The sequence below is a fragment of the Callorhinus ursinus genome, unplaced genomic scaffold, assembly GCF_003265705.2.
Source record: "Callorhinus ursinus isolate GAN/ISIS: 27379988/994484 unplaced genomic scaffold, GSC_fseal_2.0 scaffold26, whole genome shotgun sequence".
Classification (NCBI taxonomy): Eukaryota; Metazoa; Chordata; class Mammalia; order Carnivora; family Otariidae; genus Callorhinus; species Callorhinus ursinus.
In genome coordinates this window covers 742,131-760,147 of record NW_027397088.1, presented here as the reverse complement: position 1 = coordinate 760,147, position 18,017 = coordinate 742,131, and the positions used below count along the sequence as shown (strand labels likewise).

The 18,017-nt window shown below is 42.8% G+C and overlaps 1 protein-coding gene across 5 annotated transcripts in view; it reads right to left on the bottom strand.

Moving 5' to 3' along the window:
* DUSP22 (dual specificity phosphatase 22) overlaps positions 1-17,640 on the bottom strand; it is a 90,135-nt gene extending 72,495 nt beyond the window's left edge. For 2 of the 5 annotated variants that reach the window (XM_073877504.1, XM_025890984.2), the window contains exon 1: positions 17,231-17,640. Coding sequence is in view for 3 of the 5 variants with exons in the window: in XM_025890981.2 (XP_025746766.1) it covers positions 17,231-17,251 (21 nt within the window). In the remaining 2 variants the exon portion in view is untranslated. The remainder of the gene's footprint in view (positions 1-17,230) is intronic. The other 3 variants (XM_025890981.2, XM_025890985.2, XM_025890983.2) reach the window with 3 other exon arrangements.
* Positions 17,641-18,017: the final 377 nt, after the last annotated feature.

The window sequence follows — 18,017 nt, the reverse complement described above, 5'->3', positions numbered from 1 at the left end:
AGCCAAAACTGAAATTCAACTGAAAATTTCAACGTGGCTTCCACAGGATGGCTCCAACTTACCCCTGAAGGACTTCCCCCATTTCTCTCCTATCTGCAGCCAAGCCAAGTAACTCCCAGTTTCCCAATACCCCTTACTGGTCCTACCTTGCAGTATCACATTTCTTTGCTCTCGTCGCCCTTGGCTATACTAAAAAATTATAAACCCTGCCAGGCTGGGGGAGCAAGATGGTGGAGGAGTAGGAGACCTGGATTTCATCTGGTCCCAGGAATTCAGCTGGATGGGGATCAAACCATTCTGAACACCTACGAACTCAATGGGAGATAGAATAGCAACAACTCTCTGAACAGAAAAGCGACTGCTTTCTGTAAGGTAGGATGTGCGGAAAAGTGAATCCGAGGTGATATTTGGGAGGATAGATGGCGGGGAGGGGGCCTCTGTCAGCCATTACCGGCAAGTGATACAGCAGCAGAGCACAAAATCGGAACTTTTAGAAGTCGGCTCTACTGAAGGACATCGCCCAAGTGACTAAGAGGGGGGGCGGAACCCTCACTGGGACAGTGTGGTCTCAAGAACCTCAGGGTCACAAGAAGACCGGGGGTGCCTGAGTGCGGCAGAGCTCCCAGGTATCGGAGTGGGGAAGCCGGCTGCAGAGACGGAGCCGAGGTGCGGGCTCTCAGCTGGGGGTTGCCATAAAACATGATCCGCGGCACAGTCAGGCCATTGCTCTTCCAGCAGGGACTCAACAAGCGGCAGATCCGGGGAGAATCCCTTCCTCCCCTTGGGGGGAACAGCACGGGAGCACACCGCAGGGATCTGCTGGGTTTGGAGACTCCACACTGAGTCATGTGCCAGAGATAGAAACGCTCGGTCACAGGCCAGGTGAGCACCGAGTGCGGCCGGAGACCGGGGAGATGGGAGTGATTGACTGCTTTTCTCTGGGGGCGCACTGAGGAGTGGGGCCCTGAGTTCTCGGCTCCTCTGGGGCAGAGATTGGGAGGCCGCCGTTTTCACTCTCATCCTCCAAGGCTGTACGGAAAGCTTGCAGGGAACAAAAGCTCCCGAAGGCAAACCCGAGCAGATTACTTAGCCAGGACCTGGCAAGGGCAGGGCAATTCCACCTCCCGCAAAGACATTTGGGAACCACAGCAACAGACCCCTCCCAAGAAGATCTGCAAGAACAACAAGCCAAGACCAAATTTATGGATCAATGAGAAGGGCAGAACTCCAGCGCTAGGGTAACACTGCACATAGAATTCATGGCTTTTTCCCATGATTCTTCAGTCTTTCAAAGTTAATTTTTTTAACTTTTTTTTAACTTTTTTCCCTTTTTCAACCAAAATTATCAATCCCTTTTTTTAAAAAATCTTTTTATTTTTCATTTTTAGAGTCATATTCTAGCCCTTCATAGTAGTTACCCTTATTTTTGGTATATAGATATATATATCTATATATAGATATATATAGATATAACTATATACATATAGATATATATAGATATATCTATATATAGATATATAAGTTGTTCTCTCTTTTAAAATTTTGGGATACAGTTTCTTCTAACAGATCAAAATACACTCTAAATCTCTAGAGTATGGCTTTGTTCTAGTCTCCTGCCTGATTACATTCTCTCCCTTTTTTTTATTCCTTTTCTTTTTTATTTCAACCAACTTCTTATCTTATCAATTCCTTTTACAAAATCTTTTATAATTTTCATATTTACAGTCATATTCCATCCCTTCATCGTATGAACCCTTATTTTTGTACATATATAAGTTTTTTGTTCTTTAAAATTTTAGGAGGCACTTTGTTCTAACACACCAAAATACGCCCAAAATCTAATGTGTGGCACTGATCTATGCACCAACCTGACCATATTTGATCCTATTCTGTTTTCTTTGTTTTGTTTTGTTTTTGTTTGTTTGTTTTTATCTTTTTCTTTTTCTTTCTTTCCCTTTCTTTTCCCCCAGTTTCAAGTCTTTTTTGATTTGTTTAGTGTATATTTTCTGGGGATATTGTTACCCTGTTAGCATTCTGTTCTCTCATTCATCTATTCTCCTCTGGACAAAATGACAAGATGGAAAAAATCACATCAACAAAAAGAACAAGAGACAGTACCGACTGCCAGGGACCTAATCAACAGACATTAATAAGATGTCGGAACTAGAGTTCAGAATGATGATTTTAAAGATACTAGCTGGGCTTGGAAAAAGCATGGAAGTTATCAGAGAAACCCTTTCTGGAGAAATAAAAGAACTAAAATCTAATCAAGTTGAAATCAAAAAGGCTATTAATGAGGTGCAATCAAAAATGGAGGCTTTATTTGCATCGACATGGATGGAACTGGAGGGTGTTATGCTGAGTGAAATAAGTCAATCAGAGAAAGACATGTATCATATGACCTCACTGATATGAGGAATTCTTAATCTCAGGAACAAACTGAGGGTTGCTGGAGTGGTCGGGGGTGGGAGGGATGGGGTGGCTGGGTGATAGACATTGGGGAGGGTATGTGCCACGGTGAGCGCTGTGAATTGTGTAAGACTGTTGAATCACAGATCTGTACTTCTGAAACAAATAACGCAACATATTTTAAGAAAAAAGAAAAAGAAGAAGATAGCAGGAGAGGAAGAATGAAGGGGAGTAAGTCAGAGGGGGAGACGAACCAGGAGAGATGATGGACTCTGAAAAACAAACTGAGGGTTCTAGAGGGGAGGGGGGTGGGAGGATGGGTTAGCCTGGTGATGGGTATTAAAGAAGGCACGTTCTGCATAGAGCACTGGGTGTTATGAACAAACAATGAATCATGGAACACTACACCAAAACAAATGATGTAATATATGGTGATTAACATAACAATAAAAAATTTTAAAAAATGGAGGCTTTAACTACTAGGATAAATGAGGCAGAAGAGAAAATTAGTGATATAGGAGACCAAATGATGGAAAATAAAGAAGCTGAGAAAAAGACTAACAACTACTGGATCATGAGGGCAGAATTCAAGAGATAAGCGATACCATAAGACGAAACAATATTAGAATAACTGGGATCCCAGAAGAAGAAGAAAGAGAGAGAGAGGCAGAAGGTATACTGGAGCAAAATATAGCAGAGACCTTCCCTAATTTGGGGAAGGAAACAGGCATCAAAATCCAGAAGGCACAGAGAACCCCTCTCAAAATCAATAAAAATAGGTCAACACCCCGACAACTAATAGTAAAACTTATGAGTCTCAGAGACAAAGAGAGGATCCTGAAAGCAGCTCGGGACAAGAGATCTGTAACCTACAGTGGTAGAAACATTAGATTGGCAACAGACCTATCCACAGAGACCTGGCAGGCCAGAAAGGACTGGCATGATATATTCAGAGCACTAAATGAGAAAAATATGCAGCCAAGAATACTATATCCAGCTACGCTGTCATTGAAAATAGAAGGAGAGATAAAAAGCTTCCAGGACAAACAAAAACTGAAGGAATTAGCAAACATGAAACCAGCTCTACAAGAAATATTGAAAGGGATCCTCTAAGCAAAGAGAGAGCCTAAAAGGAACATAGACAGAAAGGAACACAGACAATTTACGGTAACAGTCACCTTACAGGCAATACAATGGCACTAAATTCGTATCTTTCAATACTTACCCTGAATGTAAATGGGCTAAGTGCCCCAATCAAAAGACACAGGCTAACAGATTGGATAAAAAAACAAGACCCATTGATATGCTGTCTGCAAGAGACTGATTTTAGCCCCAAAGACACCCCCAGATAGAAAGTGAGAGGGTGGAAATCCATTTACCATACTAATGGACACCAAAAGAAAGCTGGGGTGGCAATCCTTATATTAGACAAATTATATTTCAAACCAAAGACTGTAATAAGAGATGAGGAAAGACACTATATCCTACTTAAAGAGCCTATCAACAAGAAAATCTAATGATTGTAAATATCTATGCCCCTAACATGGGAACAGCCAATTATATTAGGCAATTAATAACAAAAGCAAAGAAACACATCAACAACAATAATAGTAGGGGACATTAACACCCCCCTGACTGAAATGGACAGATCATCTAAGCAAAAGATCAACAAGGAAATAAAGACTTTAAATGACACACTGGACCAAATGGACTTCACGGATATATTCAGAACATTCCATCCCAAAGCAACGGAATACACATTCTTCTCTAGTGCCTATGGAACATTCTCCAGAATAGATCACATCCTAGGTCACAAATCAGGTCTCAGCTAGTACCAAAAGACTGGGAACATTCCCTGTGTATTCCCAGACCACAATGCTTTGAAACTAGAACTAAATCACAAGAGGAAGGTCAGAAAGAACCCAAATACATGGAGGCTAAAGAGCATCCTACTGAAGAATGAATGGGTCAACCAGGAAATTAAAGAAGAATTAAAAAAATTCATGGAAACCAATGAAAATGAAAACACAACTGTTCAAAATCTTTGGGATGCAGCAAAGGCAGTCCAGAGAGGAAAGTATATAGCAATACAACCCTTTCTCAAGAAACAAGAGAGGGCTCAAATACACAACCTAACCCTACACCTAAAGGAGCTGGAGAAAGAACCGCAAATAAAGCCTAAACCCAGCAGAAGAGAAATAATAAAGATCAGAGCAGAAATCAATGAACTAGAAACCAAAAGAACAGTAGAACAGATCAACGAAACTAGGAGCTGGTTCTTTGAAGAATTAACAAGATTGATAAACCCCTGGCCAGACTTATCAAAAAGAAAAGAGAAATGACCCAAATCAACAAAATCATGAATGAAAGAGGAGAGATCACAACCAACACTGAAGAAATACAATTATAAGAACATATTATGAGCAACTCTATGCCAGGAAATTAGATAACCTGGAAGAAATGGATGCATTCCTAGAGATATATCAACTACCAAAACTGAACCAGGAAGAAAGAGAAAATCTGAACAGACCTATAACCACTAAGGAAATTGAAGCAGTCATCAAAAATCTCCCAACAAACAAAAGCCCAGGGCCAGATGGCTTCCCAGGGGAATTCTACCAAACATTTAAAGAAGAATTAATACCTATCCTTCTGAAACTGTTCCAAAAAATAGAAATAGAAGGAAAACTTCCAAACTCATTTTATGAGGCCACCATTACCTTGATCCCAAAACCAAAGACCCTATCAAAAAGGAGAACCACAGACCAATATCCTTGATGAACATGGATGCAAAAATTCTCACCAAAATACTAGCCAATAGGGTCCAACAGTACATTAAAAGGATTATTCACAATGACCAAGTGGGATTGATCCCTGGTCTGCAAGACTGGTTCAACATCCGCAAATCAATTAACATGATACAATACATTAATAAAAGAAAGACCAAGAACCACAGGATCCTCTCAATAGATGCAGAAAAAGCATCTGACAAAGTACAGCATCCTTTCCTGAGCAAAACTCTTCAGAGTATAGGCATAGAGGGTATATACCTCAATATCATAAAAGCCATCTATGAAAAACCTACAGCGAATATCATTCTCAATGGGGAAAGGCTGAGAGCTTTTCCCCTAAGGTCAGGAACGCGGCAGGGATGTCCACTCTCACCACTGCTATTCAACATAGTACTAGAAGTCCTAGCTACAGCAATCAAACAACAAAAAGAAATAAAAGGCATCCGAATCAGCAAAGAAGTCAAACTCTCAACTCTTTGCAGATGATACTTTATGTGGAAAACCCAAAAGACTCCACCCCAAAACTGCTAGAACTCATACAGGAATTCAATAATGTGGCAGGATATAAAATCAATGCACAGAAATCAGTGGCAGTCCTATACAACAACAAGACAGAAGAAAGAGAAATTAAGGAGTCGATCCCATTTACAATTGTACCCAAAACCATAAGATTCCTAGGAATAAATCTAACCAAAGAGGCAAAGGATCTGTACTCAGAAAACTATAAAATACTCATGAAAGAAATTGAGGAAGACACAAAGAAATGGAAAAACGTTCCCTGCTCATAGATTGGAAGAACAAATATTGTGAAGATGTCAAAGCTACCTAGAGCAATCTACACATTTAATGCAATCCCTATCAAAATACCATCCACTTTTTTCAAAGAAATGGATCAAATAATCCTAAAATTTGTATGGAACCAGACAAGACCCCGAATAGCCAGAGGAATGTTGAAAAAGAAAAGCAAAGCTGGCGGCATCACAATTCCGGACTTCAAGCTCTATTACAAAGCTGTCATCATCAAGACGGTATGGTACTGGCACAAAAACAGATACATAGATCAATGGAACAGAATAGAGAGCCCAGAAATGGACCCTCAACTCTATGGTCAGCTAATCTTCGACAAAGCAGGAACGAATGTCCAATGGAAAAAAGACAGTCTCTTCAACAAATGGTGTTGGGAAAATTGGACAGCCACATGCAGAAGAATGAAACTGGACCATTTCCTTACACCACATGCAAAAATAGATTCAAAATGGTTGAAAGACCTAAATGTGAGATAGGAGTCCATCAAAATCCTAGAGGAGAACACAGGCAGCAACGTCTTCGACCTCAGGCGCAGCAACTTATTCCTAGAAACGTCGCCAAAGGCCCTTGCAAGCAAGGGCAAAAATGAACTACTGGGACTTCATCAAGATAAAAAGCTTTTGCACAGCAAAAGAAACAGTCTACAAAACCAAAAGACAACCGACAGAATGGGAGAAAATATTTGCAAATGACATTATCAGATAAAGGGCTAGTATCCAAAATCTATAAAGAACTTATCAAACTCAACACCCAAAGAACAAATGATCCAATCAAGAAATGGGCAGAAGACATGAACAGACATTTCTTCAAAGAAGACATCCAAATGGCCAACAGACAATGAAAAAGTGCTCAACATCGCTCAGCATCAGGGAAATCCAAATCAAAACCTCAATGAGATACCACCTCACACCAGTCAGAATGGCTAAAATTAACAAGTCAGGAAACAACAGATGTTGGCAGGGATGGGGAGAAAGGGGAACCATCCTACACTGTTGGTGGGAATGCAAGCTGGTGCAGCCACTCTGGAAAACAGTATGGAGGTTCCTCAAAAAGTTGAAAATAGAGCCACCCTACGACCCAGCAATTGCAGTACTGGGTGTTTACCCCAGAGATACAAATGTAGTGATCTGAAGGGGTACGTGCACCCCGATGTTTATAGCAGCGATGTCCACAGTAGCCAAACTATGGAAAGAGCCAAGACGTCCATCAACAGATGAATGGATAAAGAAGATGTGGTATATATACACAATGGAATATTATGTAGCCATCAAAAGGAATGAACTCTTGCCATTTGCAATGACGTGGATGGAACTGGAGGGTATTATGCTGAGCAAAATAAGTCAATCAGAGAAAGACATGCGTCATATGATCTCACTGATATGAGGAATTCTTAACCTCAGGAAACAAACAGGGTTGCTGGTGTGGCGGGGGGGTGGGAGGGATGGGTTTCTGGGTGATGAACATTGGCGAGGGTATTTGCTATGGTGAGCGCTGTGAATTGTGAAGACTGCTGAATCACAGACCTGTACCTCTGAAACAAATAATACATTATATGTTAAAAAAAAAAGAAGAAGATAGTAGGAAGGGAGAAATGAAGGGGGGGAAATCGGTGGGGGAGACGAACCATGAGAGACGATGGACTCTGAAAAACAAACTGAGGGTTCTAGAGGGGAGGGGGGTGGGGGGATGGGTTAGCCTGGTGATGGGTATTAAAGAGGGCACGTACTGAATGGAGCACTGGGTGTTATATGCAAACAATGAATCATGGAACACTACATCAAAAACTAATGATGGTGTTGTATGGTGATTAGCATAACATAATAAAATTTTTTAAAAATCAAACTTGTTCTCCTCAATAGCTCCCCAATTTGTTTGCTCCTCTTGAAACTTCTGTGCAGTACCTTTGCTCAGCTTCTTAGTGCCTCTCCTCTGACTTGAAACAGCCTCCTAAAGATCTCCCGACCTTTGGATCTATCCCTCCAAAGGAATGCTCAGCCTGCCTCCAAGTGCAAAACTGACTATGTAACTCTTCAGATTAAAACCTTATTAGGGTTCTAAGTAGCTATCACCATAGAACCTAAATCTGGCACCTCAGCAAGTGAGACCTTCAAGTACTAAGTTTGCTATGTCTGCAGCCTCAGCCCCATGCCTAGCTTTTCCCCCAAAGTTCCCCATAGCTGACGTGACCATACAAAGATGCAGGGTGAGACCCCAATTCCAGCATCCAGGTTTTAAGGGAAACAGCCCAATTTTCAACTGTTATCAACTACAAAAAAAAAAAAACACAAAACCTTAAATATTGTGATAGACAAATAAAACACATCTGCAAGCCGACTATAGCCCATGGACTATAGTTTATGACCTCTATCTGCTGCCTGCATCATATCTGTATGTTCTCTCTAAACTTGGATGGTTCTCCCTTGATTGGTAGATACTCAAGTAAATGTTTTTTCAATGAATAAATGAACAAAAAGAGAATGTGAATAAGGTGGGAGGAGGTAAAGCAAGGAAAGGAGAGATAAGAAAAACAATGGTGAGTAAAGCCTGAGAAATCAAAACTTGCCCCTTTGTGCCCTGGGCAGGTTCCCAGAGGGGTCAGTGATGGCCACACCAGTACACAGGGGGCCAGTGCTGGATGAGAGCAGCATCCCAAAGGGATGCCAGAGCACAGTGCTGGCAACGACAGAGGCTTAAACTTACTAAAATCAAAGAGCCAACTTACTAAAAATCATTTGATGCACATTTTTATATGCATTTAAAATTTATTTTTTTTAAGATTTATTTATTCATTTGTCAGAGAGAGGGAGAGAGAGAGCACAAGCAGGGGGAGTGGCAGGCAGAGCAGGCAGAGAGAAAAGCAGGCTCCCTGCTGAGCAAGCCATCCCAGGACCCTGGGATCATCACCTGAGCCGAAGGCAGACGCTTAACCAACTGAGCCATCCAGGTGTCCCTAAAATTTTTTTCTTTTTTTCTTTTTTTCTTTTTCAAGTCTTTATTTAAATTCCAGTTAGTTAACATATAGTATAATATTAGTCTCAGGTATAGAACTTAGTGATTTATCACTTATATCCAACACCTGGTGCTCATCCTTAATCTCCATCACCCAGCTAACCCATCCCCCACCCACCTCCCCTCCAGCAACCTTCAGTTTGTCTCTGGTTTGTCTCTTCCCCCCGCCACGCCCATATTCATCTGTTTTGTTTCTTAAATTCCACATATGCAAAAAGAAGACAGAGCTAATGTCAGTAAACTTTAAACTTCATTTTCAAGACCACAAGAGTAAGCTAGTGTTTCAAGGGCCGGAAATAGAAAGCGAATGGCTCAATCCCAGTTTTTGTAGTTTCTTCCATATAGAATTACAAAATAAGACAAAGGAAGGTTGGCCATTGGCAGAGAGAGAAATTAGATTTTTGTTTTCAAGAAGAGCAGAAACCCCATGAATATTTAAACTTCTACTCTAGTCAGCTTCATAATTCAAACTTGAAACAAAAATTTTGACCCAGGGCGCCTGGGTGGCTCAGATGGTTAAGCGTCTGCCTTCGGCTCAGGTCATGGTCCCAGGGTCCTGGGATCAAGTCCCGTGTCGGGCTCCCTGCTCAGTGGGGAAGCCTGCTTCTCCCTCTGCTTCCTGTCTCTGTCTCTCATGAATAAATAAATAAAAAATTTTAAAAAAAATTTTTTTTACCAATCTACTACCCTGATATGATTGTTTCTGGTAATCCTTAAGTACAGAGAAAGAAAATGAAATGAAATAATTTTCCAGCAGAAAAATAGCTTATAGAGGAGACCATGGAAGAGCAGAGTGTTCATCTGGACAACGTGGCTGGCCAGTCAATTCATGAAGTCTGAACTCAAGCCAGAAGCAAGAACACAAGGGGAGTGAAATCATTACCACATGGGAGGGAAGAAAAGCATAGATCAAGGAAAGAAGTTTGTATATACAGTTTGGATATGTTTGGGAATGTTCTATGACTCTAAGATAACAACAACCAGATTGGTCCTAATCATCTTTTAGCCTTGGAAATAATTTCTTTTTTCCCTCTGCAGAGGATGTTCTTCCCCCATTGTTCACCCATGAGATGACAGCTCTTAAGGAAGTCTCTCCTGACTGCTTAATTCCCTGACACCCTCCATCACATCCCTTTGTTATTTTCTTCATCATATTTATCAGTACTTAAAATTGTTATTATTTGCTTACTTTTTTGATTGACCTTGAAGCAGGGGTATGTCTATTGTGTTCCCTGCTCTGTTTCAAAAGCCTGCCACAGAGTCTGGCACATGAAGAGTTAATAAAAGGCAATGGAAGATGCTCTCTAGCACTATGCTAGTCAAAAAAGATTCTGTTTTCTGACAAAAGCCTGTCTAGAAATAGAAAATGCCAAGGAAGACTCTTGCAGAAATACTTTGAGACCATGCTAAAGATTCTCCATGGTAAATGCCTCCTCTTGATCAGTATCCTTCACACCCACACTGTTCTAACATTGTCCATAGAGAAAAGCATAAAATCAAATCCTTCACCACAAAAAAGCACTTATGAACAAAACAATACTGCTTCTAAGGGCAGTAAATATTTTGAGTTTATTTTTTAAACATTTCTCTTAGTGCTTCAGGATGCCATGGAATCTAAGAACACCACCCAAACAGATTTAAGAGATAAAATTCCTGATCAGGCAGCAGCACAAGGTTGTGGGGGTGGGATAATCTTAATTCTTCCTAAGTCAGAAAGAACTTTCTGGGTTTCAAAGCCAGGAATGAGGGGGATAACTCTGGTGGATTCTCTGAAGGGTCAAATGTCACAGACTTTCTTAATGCCATTTGGCCATGGACTTAACCAGTTTGCATTTGCAAAAGGACAAATCTGAGAATATTCGTGGGGCACCTGGGTGGCTCAGTGAGTTGAGGGTCCAACTCTTTATTTCACCTGAGGTCATAATCTAAGGGTCATTGAGACAGAGCCCCATGTTGGACTCTGTGCAGAGTCTGCTTAAGATTCTGTCCCTCTCCCTCTACCCCCTACCTTCCACTTGCGCTCTCTCTAAAAAATAAAAAAAAATTTCAAAAATCTGAGAATAATCTTGTATGCACTTAGGATAAAGCCGTAAGCATTTGTTCCTTCAATATGAAATAAAACTATGATGTTGAAAAGAGAAAATATCCAGAAGGTAGTATAGAGGACAGAAGACAGATTACCAGCATAGAGCAGTCTGTCTATACAGCTGCCTACATGGTGTGCTCACTTCCCACAGAGGGACTCCTCTGTAAGCCGCCTGGGGCCAGGGTGACAGGGCTTCCTGTCTTTCACATTCATCTCCCAGTACAGGCTCTAGCACAGTGCCTTGACAATAGCAGGTGCTCAATAGTATACTCTGATGAATGGGTGGATGGACAGATGAATAAATTATGAAGGTGGCCAAGTCAGGTGCTGTCACATGGAAACAGCAGCATTAATAGCACAAGGATGTCTAACCTTCTAGCCCCTCACCATATGAAAACAGAGATTATCAACCTTTAAGGCCCTATTCACCTTTTGATAATGATCCAGTTCTAGATCAGCCAGACCCTCTCCTCTGAGGGGGGACACCTAGGCCAGTGGCTCTCAATGGGGGACAATTCTGCCCTCCAGCATATATCTGGAAATACCTGGAGATATTTTCGGTAGTCACTATGGGGGAGAAGTGCAATTGGCACCTAGTGGGTAGAGGTCTGGAATGTTGCTAAACCTCCTACAATGCACAGGACAACCCCCACAACAAAGACTGACCCAGCCCAAAATGTTAACAGTGCAGAGGTTGAGGAACTCTGGCATATGCCTAGGGAGGCATATGCATGTCTTTGATCTTTTCCCCTTGAACTAAACTTTCTCAACTCTACTCCCTTATCTTCCTATGGAGAACAGAGCCATCCTAAACCAGTGTCATCACTGTAATCATTAATGGGACAAATCGACTCACACTGATAGCAAGGCATATTTGCACTTTCCAGGTTGCAAGAATATCTTCTAATAAATTCTCATTTGCTTCTCTCAAGAATTTGGGAAGTATCACCATATTCATTTTTGAGCAAATGAGACTGGATAAGCTAACCACCATCTCTATGAGTCAAAAGAGGTAAAGAAACTGAAGCTCAGAAACATTAAGTGACTTGTTCAAGATCACACTCATGAAGCAGCAGAGTGGTAGAGACACCCCAAATCAGGCTTTGTGCTAGCCCTGCCCCTCTGTCTTTCACCACATGAGCTTCTCATGGAACAGTGGTGGCCCAGTGGAAATGGAATGTGAGCCATAGGGGCGCCTGGGTGGCTCAGTCATTAAGCGGCTGCCTTCGGCTCAGGTCATGATCCCAGGGTCCTGGGATAGAACCCCGCATCGGGCTCTCCTGGCTCAGTGGGAAGCCTGCTTCTCCCTCTCTCACTCCCCCTGCCTGTATTCCCTCTCTCGCTGTCTCTCTCTCTGTCAAATAAATAAACAAAATCTTTAAAAAAAAAAAAAAAAAGAATGTGAGCCATATATGTAATTTAAAATTTTCTAGTAGCCACATTAAAAAGTAAAAAGGAACAGATGAAATCAATTTTAATATATTTTGTTTAACTGAAATATATTCGGAATATTTATAATACACAACCAATATATAAACATATTTCTGTAACCAATATATACAACTATACATAGAATGGTTTAAAATTTTTTGTACTAACTCTTCAAAGTCTGATGTGTATTTTATACTTAAATCACACCTCATTTGCAATTAGCCACATTTTAGTACTCAATAGCCCTGTGACTAATGGCTACTGTTCTGTGTGTGTGTGTGTGTGTGTGTGTGTGTGTGTGTGTGTGTGTGTGTGAGGGAGGGTGGGGAGGAAAGTAAGCAAATAATAACAATTTTAAGTACTGATAAATATGATGAAGAAAATAACAAGGGGATGTGATGGAGGGTGTCAGGGAATTAAGCAGTCAGGAGAGACTTCCAGAGGGTAAGACATAACTTCAGGAGAGTGGGGTAAGTAGATGATGAGTGCAATTTTAGGTGGCATTTGATCTCGGCCAAGGATCCTGCTGGAGTAAAAGTGTTTAAGCTGAGATCAGAAGGAACTGCTCAAAGTTACAAGATTAGTGACAAAGTACCTTGCTAGAAGCTAGAAATTAAAAGCCTTAGCTAGAATTTGTTCATGTATTCCTGTGTGTCTTAAACTAGGCTTCATATTTTTCCCATCTGTAAAAGCAAGTTGATTTGCAGAATCAAAATGTTAACCATAGAAATGCTTTTCTAAGACCATTTACAAATAAAAACATACAATGCCCTTGGAACTAAAAGCATGATTTGCAGTATCTGTGCCCTAAGATTATTGGGACAAGATTCCTTTCCCATCTCACAGAAGTTGGTCATCCTTAGCAAAAGAAAACTTAGGAACTAAACAACGTAGATTTTCTTCTGACTGCTTCAAGTTTAGCAGTTTTTATGTCCATGTCATGTCCTCATGGAGGATGTTCTCATCAATACATTCCAGTCTCCTGTGTGTCAGAACATCATGTCCATCTCAGTTAGGAGGACACAGCATGTTACACAGGCAATGTAAGGGAATGAGGCTTCTGTGTTCTGGCCTATTAAAGATGATGAGGAAGTAGAAAAAGAGAACACAGCAGTTGTGATCTATTATTTTTTAAGCCTTATATCATGTGCCTACAGCTTATAAAATCTAAGCCTCACTATAACCGTGGGAAGTCAGTGTGTCTTATCCTCTTTGTGCAGATTGGGAAATGGACCCTCAGAGAGATTAAATAACATTACTAAGGTCCTAATGCTAGGTTTGAAACCTAGTTCCTGTTGATTTTGAAAGTAGTGGAAATCTTTCCTTTGTGCTAGGATGGCAGTTCAGCCCAAGTGAATTCTAAAGACTCTGAAAAGTAACCTGAAAAAACTCCCCAGAGCTCCAAATTAATTGCAAAATAGGAAAAGCCACCTTCTCTCTTCCTTCATGTTTGACATTCATCCAGAGGAGAGGAAGGCAGGCAACTAAAATAATCTTTGATTACTTTTTGTGCAATTCTCAAATAGATCCTCTGAATTGGCCAAAAATGTCATCACTAATGAGTTTATAGTGTGTCAGGCCCTATTTTGAGATTTCACTGCACAGAGTAACTCATTTGATCTTCACCATAACCCCATGAAGTCAGTGTTGTTATTTTCATCCCCGTTTTACAGATGAGGAGCACAGAGGTTAAGTGATCTGCCCAAAGCCACCCAGCTGGTAAGTGGCAGAGCCTGGACGCAAAGCCAGGTGGTCTGGCTCATAGCCACAATGCAGAGTGCCTCACTATGCTGCTAAAGATCAACCCAGTAAATGTCTCTAGTGGGATTAGGGTTAAACTAAACAGCCTGTTGCATGCAAATGTCATGTTTCTGTGGAGTCTTTGAAAACTCCCAACTGACTCAAAGTTCTCTCAAGGGTCTGAACCTGCTACTCTTCTGGGTGAGGACCTATCATGGAAACTCCTATACTCACTGTCATCTTATTAGTCTTAAGTACTATAATACCCCATGAAAAACAAAAATCTAGTCTATCTAGCCAAGCATTTTATCAGAGAAATCTGCCCCAAATCCTTCTCCATGTGCATTTTTTTAAAAGATTTTATTTATTTATTTGATAGAGAAAGAGAGAGAGAGAGAGAGAAGCAGACTCCCTGCTGAGCTGGGAGCCCCATGCAAGACTCCATCCCAGGATCCTGAGATCAGGACCTGAGCCGAAGGCAGACGCTTAATCAATTGAGCCACCCAGGCACCCTCTCCATGTGCATATTTTTATCTTGATCAACCTGAATTAATGATCTAATTGTGGGCTGAAGGAGGCATTACCATTCTAGGCAGGATGTGAGGACCCTCCCCATCCAACATCTTAACCCCCCATTTACTGCCAGGGTTGGTTCACTTCATCTGGAACCCAGCTGCCCAGGCTGATGGCTTCTTCTTTCCTAGCTGCTCTGTGTCCTCCAAAAAGCATTCTACCTGGTAAAAATCGAGCTGTCCCTGGATTTCATAGGAAACCTAGCTTGTGACAATGGGAGGCAAACACTTCAGTTGGTTCAACCTCTGGTCTATACCAAAGGTTCTATGAAGGACTGTGTCATTTACCATTGTACTCTCCCTCTGCCCTCTCAACTAGCATAGCAGCTGGCTAATAGAAGGCACACAATAAATATTTGTTAAATTAATGACCTCTCTAAATCTGTTATGTTTCTGCATCTCTACATTAGGTATAGTGGCTCTATTTACAATACAAAATGATTATGATAATAACAGCAAGAAATTTATTACTTTCCTTGAAAGGTAAAAGTCATGATAAGAATGACTTTTTGCTGAAAAGCCTTAATTTTGAACCTTAGGCAATCATTCATATTCATATTCCTAAGTATGTTCTTTGAATCATAATATAAAATACTACCAATCAAATGCAAAAGCGATGGAGAGTGAACTCAAGTGAAAAAAACTGTAGAAAGAACCAAAGGAAAACCGAGGTATGACTACAATCCCACAAACTTGTGGAAGCATCTTTATTGTTATGTTTTCATTTAACAAGCAGAAGGTTTATGGTGCTGATGGATTTCTTTTTTTTTAAGATTTTATTTATTTCTTTATTTGACAGAGAGAGAGAGAGACAGCAAGAGAGGGAACACAAGCAGGGGCAGTGGGAGAGGGAGAAACAGGCTTCCCGCGGAGGAGAAACAGGGCTGATCCCAGGGTCCTGGGATCAGGACCTGAGCCGAAGGCAGACACTTGACAACTGAGCCACCCAGGTGCCCCTGGATTTCAGTTTTAATGGGGACATAATGCAAGTGTTTATCCAAGAGAAATAGTCTGTTTCTAATCTTGGTCACTGCTTCCCGCCCCCCCCCCAAAAAAACCCACACAAGGAATACAATTCTGGTTACCAAAAAGCCTCAGATATGCAGGGCCAAATCACACAGTTCTTCTATAAACTGGGTCTGCAGAACACAATAAACATGATGTGGGCAGGAGAAAAAAGTTAACCGGGTACCCAGGATTACCGGTGACTGCACTTTCTTCCCAACCTTAACTTCTAACACTCCCCATCGCACTTCACACTCTAGCTGCAAGAACCAAACCACTGCTGACCCTAGTGCAGAGACGAAAGAAAGAAGGAAAGCCAGCCAGCCACATGGTTTTATCCACCAAATATGAAAGCTGAATCTATGTGGAGATGTATGTGAGTGGAATAGAATGGGGGCACACAAGCCTTAGGCCAGAAACTAACATCTGATCCAGGACCATTTAAAGACCTGTGAAGAGGTACGTGCTTTTGCTGAAGGCTTTTTAAAAGTTTTTTCTCTCCTTTAAACCAGGGGTACCAGATCACAAAATCCTCAGCCTTGTGATTGATATGAATATACACCCCAGGCAGCTCTCAACAGCAAGAGCTAATTTCTGGTATCTTCCACTGTCAGGAAAGACAAAGACTATCTCACAAGGTGGGGGCCAGAACAGAGACAAAAAGAAGAGAGCAACACGAATTTTGTATAAGGCAAAATCAGCACAAGCAGCCAGCCAACAGGTTGCCCTTGTTGCAGAATCCATATAATCCAGGATAAATCAGCTCTGAATCTGTTTTCTCAAAACCCCCACCCCTGCCAGGTAACACCTCAGGACTTAAGTCTCTGTCAACTTCTCTGTCCACACGAAAAAAAAAAGAATGTGGGAGAAAGAGAATTAAATAATAGAAGATACTTATCTACTCCAGTTTACTAATAATGTGGGTGGTGACGCTTCAAGAGCCGAGTTTGGGAGTGAAGAAGGGGAAGGGAGAAAAAGAAACCACAACCTCTCTGAGCTCAGCTGAGGTCTCGGCAGAACAAGTGTCAACGCTTTTAAAGGGCACGGCTTGCTCTCAGTTGCAAAGCACACCGGCTGGCAGGGTAGGCGCGGGGCACTGCTTACCCGGAAGCCCGCAGGAGGCCGGGGGGGGAGGGGGGGCACCTCAAAAACAGAGACATCACCAGCACCGCGCCAGGCGCGCCGCCCCTCCCTCCCGTTCCCACTAGAGGAAAGCGCATCCAGTGTCAAAGTCGCGGTGGAACACGACCTGGTCAGACAGGTCGGAGCGCGAAGAGGGGGCACCCGTCGAGGGCTCTCCTTGCCCAGCAAACACCAGCCAGGGGGGAAGCCTGGAAAGTGGAAACAAAACCAGCAAAAATGAAAGAAAGACACGTTACCTTGTTCATCCCATTCCCCATGGTGGCTGAATGCGAACTCTAGCACCCTTGGAAATGAGGTCGCAGTCTCACTAATGGCATGTTACAACAGGAGGGAGGAGCAGGTGGAGCGGGCGGGGGAGGAGGCCCTGGGGAGGAATTTCGTGCTCGCAGTATAAACAACAACAATAATAATCAGGGACATCCAGGCCACTCGGTTTGCTCCAGGGAACTGGCCTGGACGGTAGGGCTTTCCGCTAGTCCGCCCCGGACTTCCCGGCCGAGCAGCAGAGGAACTGGCGCCCTTGCCGGGAAATGGTCTCGCTTTGCCAGTGCACGCCCCGTGAGCGCCCAAGAACCCCTCCCCGGCCGCTCCCGGGGACTTGTGGAGCTCCGAGCGCGGCGACCGCTCGCCCCGCCCTGCGCAGCCCACAGCTTCCCGGCGGCCGGAGCCGGGGCTCAAAGCGCACGCGCAGCGCAGCGGCGGGAGCCCCAGCGGCGAGCGTTCCGGGAGAGAGACTTACGGGCGGGGGCGGGGGCGGGGCCTGGTGGTCGCGCAGGCGCTTCCCCAACCCGGCCGCCGCGCGTCACTCGGCCACCTCCCCCGGGATCAGGGTCACCGAAACTCCCGCAGACCTTTCCCCTGGGACAGCTCGGGGGACCTGTTACCAGTAGTCACCACCCTGCCTTGACTGCCTCGGTGAATCAGGTGCTAATCAGAGCTTTGGTCTTCGCGGCTCCCCTCCTTGGGTTTTCTGAGGGCGACAGATTTAGGCCCCGGTTGGGGGATTCCTATGGCCCTGCCCCA